This window comes from Centruroides sculpturatus, unplaced genomic scaffold (genome assembly GCF_000671375.1).
Source record: "Centruroides sculpturatus isolate CEXI.00-Female unplaced genomic scaffold, Cexi_2.0 scaffold117, whole genome shotgun sequence".
Classification (NCBI taxonomy): domain Eukaryota; kingdom Metazoa; phylum Arthropoda; class Arachnida; order Scorpiones; family Buthidae; genus Centruroides; species Centruroides sculpturatus.
Window position 1 is genome coordinate 848208 of NW_019384308.1, and position 13330 is coordinate 861537.

At 29.8% G+C, this 13330-nt stretch overlaps 1 protein-coding gene across 1 annotated transcript in view; it reads right to left on the minus strand.

Annotated features, from left to right (window-relative positions):
• Window positions 1–13330, minus strand: part of LOC111620036 (protein kinase C-binding protein 1-like) — a 33156-nt gene that overhangs the window by 12357 nt on the left and 7469 nt on the right. The window contains exons 5-17 of the mRNA XM_023361885.1: window positions 12955–13212; window positions 12781–12873; window positions 12584–12671; window positions 9837–9970; window positions 8314–8373; window positions 6792–6847; window positions 6506–6722; window positions 6348–6429; window positions 4246–5418; window positions 4048–4178; window positions 3820–3973; window positions 3264–3388; window positions 2637–2801 (exon numbers count right to left, since the gene is read on the minus strand). Coding sequence (XP_023217653.1) covers window positions 2637–2801; window positions 3264–3388; window positions 3820–3973; window positions 4048–4178; window positions 4246–5418; window positions 6348–6429; window positions 6506–6722; window positions 6792–6847; window positions 8314–8373; window positions 9837–9970; window positions 12584–12671; window positions 12781–12873; window positions 12955–13212 — 2736 coding nt within the window. The remainder of the gene's footprint in view (window positions 1–2636; window positions 2802–3263; window positions 3389–3819; window positions 3974–4047; window positions 4179–4245; window positions 5419–6347; window positions 6430–6505; window positions 6723–6791; window positions 6848–8313; window positions 8374–9836; window positions 9971–12583; window positions 12672–12780; window positions 12874–12954; window positions 13213–13330) is intronic.

Genomic DNA, 13330 nt, shown 5'->3' on the forward strand with positions numbered 1-13330 from the left:
TTGATAAACAATACCATTTAAACCATTTATAATTTTGTGTGCTTTGTAAATTTTTGGAAAAATTTTGTGTAAGCTTGGGAGGAATTTTGGGTCCTGAAAATATTCTGCACCCCTTTTCATAACTTGTATTGCACCACATTACTCCTTGCCGCCTGCAGATGGCTACACTTAGTCAAGTATACTGTAGCAAAAAATCAACAAGACAGAAAAGGATGCAAATTCCCTGACTATTTGACAATTTTTAACAAATTCTCTGACATTCCATGACTTTTAATGAACACTAATGAAAATCCCTGATTTTCCTGGTGTGTAAAAACCCTGTATATAGCTCACACTTATTTAAATGTTTAATATTAAAATTGTTTTGAGACATTATTTAGAAGTTTGATGACGTTTACATGACCAGGAATATGTTATAACTGAACATTAGTTTATATCAATTAGCCTGTGGTAAAATTGGTTTGTTATATATCTTTTCACTTACAGTTTCAGTGAAAAATTGCTGCGTATAAACTTGAAACATAATGAGAAAATATTTAGCTTTTCTTGATATATACTGATAATCTAATAATTATTTGCTGAGTATGTTCTGTTAAATATTTTGTATATTTGGTTATTTTTACATGGTTTCTTTGAAGGTTTTATTGATTTATAGCATATATTCAATAATAATAAGCATAAAAAAAACATTAACTTAAATGCAGAAACATGAATATATCACCTTACATTCTTTTTTAACTAAATTGCTAAAGGAATAAATAATTTTTTTTTACCATGCTTACTTACATTACACTATTTAGAATAATCCATTTTATTGAGTAATTTGAGAAAGTCAAATTCAAGAGAAAAAAATTGTACAAAAAAAATTAGAAATTATTTTTAAAAATTTGTCTGAAACATTATTCTTAATATACAATCTGTCATTAAAATTACAGACAACATTGAGAAGATTCTTTTTGTTATAGTCTGTCCATAGTAAAACAAAAGTAAGTTTTACATTATACAAGAACTCAAAAAAGTCATTAAAAGGTTTAGTATTTATTACTGATTACAGTTTTCGAATACAGTAGAACCTCAAAAACTCGGCCTATTGTGGACCGAAGGGTAGCCGAGTCTGTGAAAATGCCAGGTTATCGGGAATGGGGTTAAAAAAGGATAAGTATGCGTGTTTCCTCAGAAAATACTGTACTGTACTTGTATGTATTGTTTACTTGAGAATATAACAGAGAATAAACTGCCCAAATACCCTTAAACAAAGAAAAAGTACGTCCTTTATGAAGGCATAGAGCCTTTACTACATGAAAATGAAAATTAATGAATACACTGTGTACAGTAATTTACCTGATAAGACAGACCTCAGAAAAATACTTTATGAGAGCTTTTATACTTTTATAAAGCTGTCTATAATGAAAATTAATTAACTAAGGATTTTTTTGCCCTGCCAGGGTTTGGCCGAGTTATCCGGAGTGCCGGGTTATCGAGTGCCGAGTTTTCGAGGCTCTACTGTACTAAGAAACCTTTTCCGATATCTATTCTGGGCTTGGTCAGTTCCAAAATACAAGACCATCAGGTAGTGAAGGATGGAGCCGACAGACAGCTGGAGCAGATTGCTTATGATACTTTACTGGGGTTCTTTGCATGTCTGGATTCAATCCCATTTTCACAGAGCAGTATGCATTATGGGGTGATACTCTTAATTGTCTTGGCATCCGTCTACAATCTGTTAAATCCTATTTATAGTTCTATATACAAGCACAATAAAAATTGTTGTTACCAATCCCTTTATATAGATATATTCAATATTTCATAAATATAAAATATATAAATACTAATTTGTATTTAGCATCTACTATAATTTCAACCCAAAGACAACATAAGTGAATAAGTTTCATTTAAAATATAACTAATGATTCCTGTCTGCTTTAATTTTTATGTATTTTGATATTTCCTCAGAATTTTTTAAACTCTTTCTATGCAAACTATAGAAATCAAAGAAACTAAACTCATGATTGGGTTAGCCAGTTAAAAGGGATGTGATGTGATATATCTGGATCAAACTATCCATAAAAATGTGAGACCCCAGTCACAAGAGTAAAGATGGTGCTTCTGTGTGTATAACTATAAAGTATAAACAGGAACAACAATTATTTAGAATAAGCTGATGAGTCAAATTTTGATTCATGACTGGAGGGACTCAAGTGATCAGTTCTGCTTATTGGGCCAATGACAGAATGAATAAAAGGGAAGAAGTCATCAATGCTGAATAGATCTGTCAGAGAGAACTGACTCAAGTCATGGGTGTAGGACTTGAAAGTCTATATTGGAAAGTGTGCAGAAGTCAGCAATATACTTAAAATCACTTTTTAAATGATTTGGACCATTTATTTCAAGCCAACAATGAAAGCCTCCTAATTACCCATCATCAAATGAGCTCCCGTTGGCTTAAAACAAACCAAGTTAGGCTATGAATCAGGAGATGAAGATCTCTAACGTGTCTGATGGATCTTATTAATAGTGTGTAGTAAGGTACCAGCGTGTTCAGTAATAATAGTATTCGTTAAAATATTAAAATCTCAATAAACTTTGAAATTAATGAACTTTATATCTTAAATTAATAAAGCTTTATAACATCAAAAAATATCAGTACCACTAACCTGGGGTTTCTGTATAAGATGAGTGTCAGATTTAGATTGACCACAGGCAAGCATGTGTTTAGGCCAGTGTGTCTGCTGACATGTGTGATTGCAGTAATTTGTATTCCAGCAACAATAGAATGCAGCTTCTTTTCCACAATTAGCACACTAAAACAAAAATCAGAGTTATGTTTTAATTTTACAACCACATTAAAATATAATTACAGTCATTATTTATTCCAACAATATGATAACAATGAATGATTAAGTTATGAAATATTGTAGCTATATACAGGGTTGATTGTACAAAGAACTAGTGGGCAAATCTCAACCAAATTTAGTATACATACCGTCCCAGTTTAATCACTTAATGTGCACATTACATGTTTTCTAACAAATTTTGGGTATTAAAGGAGTTGCAAAATGCTCTATATAATTCTTCGTCACGTACCAAATTTGGTTGAAAATTGCCAAATAGTTTTTTCAGCAGATGGCTCTGAACACCTTCTCTGTAATTATGATCACAAAGATATTACCATACTGGCTTGAATATAGTTCGACCTTTTATTATTAATTAGTAATTTTTTGTATACAGTTAAAATTAATAATAATCAATCTCTGTGTAATTACCCATTGTTTCTTCTTTGTTTCGTCTACAGCCTTTTGCTTTTCTCTTTCACTTTGTTGCATCAATTCCGTTATTGCTCTTTGTTTATCTGCTTCTATGCTTGCTCTCATTTCCAGAAGAACTAAATCTATAATATCAGTAATAAGTCAATTTACTTCATAATTTTTATATTATATATCAGGTGATGAAATGAAAAGTTTACTTGTAAGTAGTAGTTTTGGCAATGTAAGCCAGCCTATAGTTGTTACATGCACTGCAAGAAACAGTTCAATCTTAAACATTTGTTTACTATGAATTAGAGGAGAACTATCACAGATTGGACTATTTCCAATCATTATAAGTAGCAGAGGCTAATTCCTGGCTTAAAGCAGAGTAAGATATTTTTGTCTATCCTGCTCTTTCAGCAAACTACGGCTTTTAACGAGAATTGTTTTTGAAACTCTATATAAATAAATCAGTTCTATATGGTAAGTCAATCACTGAATTCCAGTGTCATGAAGTTTACTCCTTATAAATAAACTTTTCATTTGATCATAGTGCATTTATTATAACGTTTACCTGCATTATGCTTCAATTCAGCTATTTCTTGTTGATGGTACCATTGAAGTCTTTCAATTTCTAGTTGGAGATTTTTGACTGTCATTTTAAGACCATCAAGATCTGACATGTTTGATAATGTTGTCCGTTGCTCGTCAAAGCCAGAATCCACCACCTTCAGAAGACAATTTCTAAAGTTTATTCTAAAATGTATCATTTGTATAGATAAAAATAATTCAACGATCCTACCATTGGTGTATATGACTTAGCTTCCAGCTTTGATGCATTCGAATCATTGTCTATGAAATTCTCTTCAATTTTTTCACCTACTTCATTTTGTTGCTGTTCTATTTCTTGAATGCATTCTTCATTATTAGCTTCTAAAATATTTAAAAATTATGAATAATTTATTTGTAAATTAAAATATAAACTGTACTTTCATCCTACCTGATTTTTTTTGTACTTTTTCTTTATCAGTTTTTCCACTTTTTTTAATGCTAGTTTGATTAGTAAGTTCTAATACATCTTGTTGTAATGATAATAAAGCAATATTATCTTTATCCTTTACATTCTCTTGTTTTTCTTCAGGTTTACTGAAAACTTCTGTTTGTTTTGCTTTCTTAGCTTTCTGAACAATGACAGCTAAAGGTTGGGAATCATCGGACAAAGAATCTAAATCGTTATCGGAAGTTTTATCTTTAGACTTTTTGCTTTCGGCAGACTTACGCCTATTAGATTTATTTTCACCTTTAGTGTTCATAAATGACTTAGATGTAGTTGGTGATTGTGAAATACTAGATGGTTTTCCCTCCGACTCAAAATTCGGTTTGCTTTGCTTTTCTTTATGATCCTCATCTGAAGCACTTCCTTCATTTATGGAATGATCACCCAAATACTCCTCATCAGATTCAATGATATCAATATCATCCTTTATTTCTTTAATGCCAAGTTTTGCCTTGCATGATTCTATTATATGATGTAATTTTTGAGAAAAGGTATCTTTTTTCTTTGGCGTGACATTACACAATTCTGCAAGTGGCCGATCTTCGGAATCACTATCCGATAATGCATTTGTAGCTGTTTTATTGTCACACTTGTCACCCTTTTTCTCTTTCTTTTCAGTTTTTACATTAGTTTTTGTATTAATAATATTTTCATCTGCGCATTCTGATTTTATTTCTGTGCTCTGTATAGACGGTAAAGAAAACTGTGATGAACTATGTTGTAGGTCAGTTTCGTTATCAGATTCATCCTTACTTATTTCTTTTATCTGCTGAATCTTCGATTCTAATTTCTCGATTATTTTTCCATGACTCTGATCGACTTTTTTCAAGTTTAACTTAGGAATATTAATTTCTAACAAAGCGGGCATTTTAATGCTAGATTCGTCACTCACTTCAAAGATTCCAACGGGAGGAGGACGCTTTTTTGTATTAGTCTTGGGTTTAATCAATTCAATTGGCTGCTGGGGTGTTTGAGGTTTCTCTTCGTCGGGTGTTGATGCCGGTTTGGTACTGGCGAAATTTAATTTCCTGGAAGCTTTATTACTTTGTGATTTTCCATAACGGCCTTCTTTGGATTTTGACTGCTTTATTTCTTGAGAAAATTTTATTGAACTATCTGAATAATAAAAAAATAATTTAATTAAATAAATATATTTGAAACATTTTGAAAAGATTATTTATAAAATAAATTTCAGATAGAAGACAGTAGAAATTTCTTATCAAAATTACTACTATCAAATATTATTATTTAGATAAGTGTTGTCCAAGCTAAAATCTCCTGGCCAGTCGAACTCACAATTTACTCTCTGGCCCATAAAACTATCAGTCATAAATGATAAAAAAAATTATAAACTTTATAAATTATACAGTCCCTATTTGAACTAAAAATTAAATTCTTTGTTTACTTTTTGCTGATTGCAATGTACATGTATACGAGGCACGTCCAGAAATTAATTCCTGATAGCTTAGAAAGAATAGAAGCTTTCTTCTTTGAACTTAACTTTCACAGGAAAATACATAGTAAACACTCCAACAACCTTAACAAATAAGCTTTTTCAAACCCTCATCAAAGAAGTCTCTTGCCAATTTACAGATATGCAAGAGACTTCTTTGATGAGGGTTTTGCAGATATGCAAGTTCAAAGAAATAAGTTTCTGTTCCTTTCTAACCAATTAGAACTTAACTTCTGAATGTGTCGCATAAATTTTAAAGAACCTGTCTCATTCTATTCCTTTATACGCTTGGACTAAATAGAAATGTTTGTGGCCTTTTACTTACAACTTATATTTGACCTGTCAAACAAAACATTTGACTATTGTCAATTTAGATCATTAAAGATGTACTGATTTTAAAATATTTGCATATTAATTAGTTGAAACATAATGAAATTTGACATATTTAGAAATTAGCTGCAATAACTTATTAAATAAAGAAGTCATTATATTATTTACGCAAAATATGTTGCATTTAATCTCGTTAAAAGTAAAATCTTAGTGTAATATTATAACAAGCGTGAAATCTGCAGACAATTAAAACATGAATAACCTGGAGTAGAGATTGGAGTATTATATGTAGAAATTGGTGATGCTACATTACTTGATGATGGAGAATAAGTTAACTCTAGAACCTGAAAATAACAAAATCATTAAATTAAAACTAAACAGAAATTTAACTTAAGTTTTTTAAAATTTTTAATAATTTACCTTTGGATTAATGAGAGTACTGTAAAAAGGAGGATTATTGGGGTCAAATGGTTGACGGATAGGAGCGTATTCAAAAGTTCCGAAAATCTCTCTTATTCTGTATGCGTAAATGGTAATTTCTTCAAGAGCGGCTTCAAAATTTCCTTTCTTTTTGCATTTTAATTGTGTTGGCATTTCTTTTGAAAGTAAATAGCATTGATTTACAGGAACCCATGCTCTGTTGTAAATAAAATTGAATTTTTATCTCATTAATAAGAACTATATTCCTTATTAATCACAATTATACCTGTCATGTGCTCCAAAAAATCTGGTATCAACATTACCATTTATGATCCTCATAACCTAAACAAAAAATGAAACCTATATAATTTATAGTTTAACATTTGTAATATTCCGTAAATAATTCTAAATATTATAGATTTGTGTTTCTCAACTGGTGGTCCATGGTTCATTACAGTGCAGGGTTTTTAGTGTCTACAGCATGAGAAACGTCGAGAACCACTTCTATAGATTATATATATAATAGATTCTGTTTACTGTAATTATGGATAATGTTATAGGTCTTTTTACACCTCATTTTGTGCTGTAGCCTCAACACACGAGTGATAACATGCAATTGTTGGATGGCAAAGATGATAAAGACGTCAGCTTACTGCTCTGTGGATCCAGCATCAAATCTGGATAGAGATTGCTAGGAATGTTTTATGGTAGGTCTGTCCCAGATATTTCAGGCTCCATATCTCACCAGGCAGCCTACCCCAGCATTGGAGTAGAATGACTGGTGAGAGCATGCCAAGCTTAACCCATGACAGACATGGAAAAAGGACATTTTAAGGCATACAGGGTAGAAAGAAAAAACATGAAAGAGTTATCAATTTTAGTCAGTCAGTACTTTAAATGTTAAATATTAGTCACTTAAACTATTGTATTGTGAGCAAATAATAATTATAGTTTCTAGTATTATGCTAGTTGTTGTTAAGATTGGTAGCAGACAAACAATTCCTGATAAATTATAATTAATAAACTTTAATGGCTATAATAAAAATATTAATAAAAATGGCTAGGATAATAAATATGTTTTAAAATTCACAAAATAATTGAAGAATACAAAAATGTCTTAACATTTCATCCTCGTCACGTCTCAAACACAAAACAGTCTTATGTCAGAGTCGACCTTTTGTTGTTACCTCAATAAGAGGCGAAAAAGCTGCTGCCATCAGACTGACATTTTTGAATTCAATTATTTTGTGAACTTCAAGTTAAACATTTTAGTTCTTTAATGTGAATGAAACTAGAATTTCCTGTAGTCTTATTCTGCTTAATGCTAACTAATCAGTTACTATTATCAGTTTGAGATGATAATAAACAGAATCTACTACATATATATAAACAGTTTTTACCTTTTGGATATAATAATGTTCCCAAAAATGTGAATAAAAAATCAAACAACACAGTTTGTGATAAAAGATCAAAGGTCACCAAGGAGAAAAGTTATAAAATATCTTATTTAAGTAAGAAAGTTATACTTATTTTATAGTGAATATGTTACAATGCATAAAACAGAAAACTATGGATTAAACATAAAATATCAAATGATTTTGATTCTATTGAAACCAAAACTATGACAGATAGTGCTCCTACCGTGATTGCTCAAAATTTTTATTTGGCATAAAAAAGCAATTTAGAAATATTAAAATATATACAAAAGCATTGTCTGAAAATTGAAGATAAACTGTATATGCCTATTATATTAAATTATTAATACTATAGTTAAATATAACAGTTAATATTTACTGATCTTAACTTACTTTAGCTGGCCAAAATGGGAATCCCTTCAGTTTAGCCCATACAACAATATGTGGCTTTCTCTACAGAAAAATAAATGGAATTAAATTAACTAAGATTGTGATAGTGTACATTTTAATTTTAAAATATGAAACAAATATATATTATGCGCAAAGTGTTATTATTGTAGCTCTAAGTTTTGTCATCAGAAGAAAAACATTTCCTTTCAATGTGCGGAAAGAGGAAAAAACCATAAGGTGCTAAGTCCAGGGAATATGGCAAATGTGGAAGAACCTCTCACCTATGGCAGTGACCACTAGCTGCAATGACAACACTTTACATGCTGTCAAAATGTTATACGACAAAACACTGAAAAGGAGGAGAGAACATTATCCGTTGGTGCAACAAATGGTGGATTAACATTGATGATAGCCTGAATAAGATTTTATATATTCATTTTGACTAAAAGTAACAACAAACAATGATTAAATATGGAACTAGTGAACATTCCAATTGCAATTGACATATTAACCAGTCCTATAATATTTAATAATAAAGCATGATGCAAACTTCACGATTGTTCAAGAGTGCCATAGGTAAGAAAATCACTGTTTTAATACAATATTTTAAAATGAACTTTACTCTTATTTTAATATAGATATAACATTTGAAACTAACGAAAGATTTAAAAATAAATGTCAGACATTTGAAAATGTATTAATGAAATCATAATGACACACAGTTGAAGCTGTCTATCTCAAATATGACGTTTATCTTAAAATTTATTTTTTCCCCTGCATTTTCAGTTAAATTCAATACATTTTTCATGTTTATCTCCAATAATTTTCTCCCAAAACCTCTATATCTCAAATTATGGACCAAAGTGTCAATTACAAATTCAAAGCTTAGCGACTAGCGACTACATTTTGATAGTATAAATTGTAGTTGAGAAACATCTCTTGCAATACAGTACATAGTTGCTTTTCTCCTATCGGCTACGAGTTTTGGCTTGCATCTTATCGGTTGAAGAATGTTGGGCATCAGAAATTATTGACAAAGTACTAATGTTAAGGTATAACAAAAATGTTTTATTTATATCTAATATAGGTATGTACTGCACTTACTTGTGTATAAATTAAATACTGTACCTTCAATCAAACCTATTATTGTTTACTGTGTAGGAATCGTTGTATCTTGAAACCTGACTATATCAAATTTTTTCCCTTATTCTTATGAGATTCAAGATAGACAGGTTCAACTGTATAAGTTTAAACTGAAAAATATATTTATTAAATTAATTTTTCTAAATCAGATACTTAGTTCTTGAATGAGAACCAAGTATCTGAGATGTAACTCCTCTGTCACTCGTATTAAATTTCATTATAATAAATCTCTATGTTGTAAAGCTTAAGAAGCAAAAAATTTCTTAAAAATTACACTACAATATATAAAATTTTGATATATTTTTATTTTGTAAATTACATAAATGTAATAGCATCAAGTTAAAATAGTATTTTATGTAAAGAGAAATCTAAAAATCACTTACACATGGTTCACAAAACCAATGTTCTCTATGCATGCAAGAATGTAAGTAGCAGTCGGGACAAATTTCTATTTCTTCCATTTCATATTTGCATAATTTTACCAGATTTTTTGCACTGTTGGTCAACTGATGATTATCTGAAATAATTCAGCTGTTTATAAAATTTAACTAGATTTAGTTTTGCACTAAAATTAACTAACGTAATTTGAATAAGGAAAGCTCGAAAAATATTTTTACTTATAATTATTCTAAATTTACATTCAATTTAATATAATTAAGAATTCAAACTTAGAATTCATCCTGGCTAATCTTTCTACGCATTTTGGCTGGTGCTCCCATGTAAATCATATAATATCATAACGTCAATGTAAATTGGAAACAAACTTGTCCTGTTTGTATTTGCCGTTTTAAATTTATAGTCTCCCAACAGTTTGCTAAAGTTGCTGATTGTTTGCTTTTGAACTGTATTGCAGTAGGAAGTGCTCATTACAATTTTCACTTCAAAAAACTTCTTTATTACTCATTCCTATCTGTCATCAGTCATTAAGCCTCCCTCCCCATACCATCCACCATCACTACAACCACTGTCACAAACAAAATTGGGTAAATAATAATCTTGTTTTTAGTAATCTTTCTTAAATGTATATATATAGGGTTCCTACTCAAATTTTTATTTTAATTTTCATGACTTTCCCTGACCAACTTTGTACAAATTACCTGACTCTCATGTCCCTTACAGTATGGCACATTAACAAAATAAAAAAGTATTTGACTTACTATGCACGTATGTTTTGCTTCTCCAACATTTTAATTAGTTAATTTTTTCTAATTAAAATTAAAAATAAAATTATTATTAAAATTCTGTTATTAACGCACAACCATAGATCTACATGGCTTTGAAAAAAGAAAAAAAATCAATTATTTTTTATTCATCATTAACAATTTCTATATAATCCATGTACAAAAGTATATATTTATTAAATTTATCTCTTAATAAATTTCCTGAACTTTATAAAATATTAATAAACTGGGAAAAAAAATCGAAAAGCGTTTTGTTATGCATCAAAATTATTCAAATGAAAATTGATAAACAATACCATTTAAACCATTTATAATTTTGTGTGCTTTGTAAATTTTTGGAAAAATTTTGTGTAAGCTTGGGAGGAATTTTGGGTCCTGAAAATATTCTGCACCCCTTTTCATAACTTGTATTGCACCACATTACTCCTTGCCGCCTGCAGATGGCTACACTTAGTCAAGTATACTGTAGCAAAAAATCAACAAGACAGAAAAGGATGCAAATTCCCTGACTATTTGACAATTTTTAACAAATTCTCTGACATTCCATGACTTTTAATGAACACTAATGAAAATCCCTGATTTTCCTGGTGTGTAAAAACCCTGTATATAGCTCACACTTATTTAAATGTTTAATATTAAAATTGTTTTGAGACATTATTTAGAAGTTTGATGACGTTTACATGACCAGGAATATGTTATAACTGAACATTAGTTTATATCAATTAGCCTGTGGTAAAATTGGTTTGTTATATATCTTTTCACTTACAGTTTCAGTGAAAAATTGCTGCGTATAAACTTGAAACATAATGAGAAAATATTTAGCTTTTCTTGATATATACTGATAATCTAATAATTATTTGCTGAGTATGTTCTGTTAAATATTTTGTATATTTGGTTATTTTTACATGGTTTCTTTGAAGGTTTTATTGATTTATAGCATATATTCAATAATAATAAGCATAAAAAAAACATTAACTTAAATGCAGAAACATGAATATATCACCTTACATTCTTTTTTAACTAAATTGCTAAAGGAATAAATAATTTTTTTTTACCATGCTTACTTACATTACACTATTTAGAATAATCCATTTTATTGAGTAATTTGAGAAAGTCAAATTCAAGAGAAAAAAATTGTACAAAAAAAATTAGAAATTATTTTTAAAAATTTGTCTGAAACATTATTCTTAATATACAATCTGTCATTAAAATTACAGACAACATTGAGAAGATTCTTTTTGTTATAGTCTGTCCATAGTAAAACAAAAGTAAGTTTTACATTATACAAGAACTCAAAAAAGTCATTAAAAGGTTTAGTATTTATTACTGATTACAGTTTTCGAATACAGTAGAACCTCAAAAACTCGGCCTATTGTGGACCGAAGGGTAGCCGAGTCTGTGAAAATGCCAGGTTATCGGGAATGGGGTTAAAAAAGGATAAGTATGCGTGTTTCCTCAGAAAATACTGTACTGTACTTGTATGTATTGTTTACTTGAGAATATAACAGAGAATAAACTGCCCAAATACCCTTAAACAAAGAAAAAGTACGTCCTTTATGAAGGCATAGAGCCTTTACTACATGAAAATGAAAATTAATGAATACACTGTGTACAGTAATTTACCTGATAAGACAGACCTCAGAAAAATACTTTATGAGAGCTTTTATACTTTTATAAAGCTGTCTATAATGAAAATTAATTAACTAAGGATTTTTTTGCCCTGCCAGGGTGTGGCCGAGTTATCCGGAGTGCCGGGTTATCGAGAGCCGAGTTTTCGAGGTTCTACTGTATTAGCACATTATTTATATCACTACAACTTCAGAATTCTTCTATTAAATGCTCATTGTAATTAATTATTTTGGTAAAAATTGTCATACTTATGCAACTTACTTTTGTCTATTAATTTCAAAATAAAGCAAGCATGTAAGAAAATATGACTGATTACTTACGTCCATTAAATATAGTACTGTTGTGTAAAATCCATTTTACATCTGCCAGAAATGACTGAGTACATCCGTACATCTTTGCTTGAATATTCTTAAAAAAAAAAAAAAAATTGAAAACTATATTGAGCATGGCTGTAACATTCTACTGCAAAATAATATTGTTTCAAATGAAACAATTTAAAGATGATTTAGATATTTACTTTCTCGAGTGTACTAAAATCCATAGGATGGAAAACATAATGGGAGTATGTTGGAAATTGTTCAGTGTTTACAGGTCTTAAGAAAGCTTCAGGCTAAAATTAATATCAATTTTATCTTACTAATTCTGTTTACGAAGTAAATAAATCTTAATACATTTTAAAATATTTACTTACAGCATGATTTTTCATTTTATGAAGAGCAAATTTTAATAATCGGCATAATTCATTGATGTCTAACATTGCCATAGAAGGAGAACGAGCATCAACATCTTCAGCTTTCATTATGGCTTGGCATTCGGGACATACCCAATCTCCAGGAGGTTCCTCCTCTTCTCCCAAGCAACGGAGATGAAATACTCTGGGACATCCTTCACAGCATAATACATTTCCTTCTTTGTGACATATCCAACAATATGAATCGTTATTTATATCCTAAAAAATATATATATAAAAATGATTCTCAAATTTGACATCTTATAATAAAAAATGTCAATAAAAAATAAAAACAGTGCTGCTAATTTGTATTGTATGGGCTCTGGAGTAGTTAGTA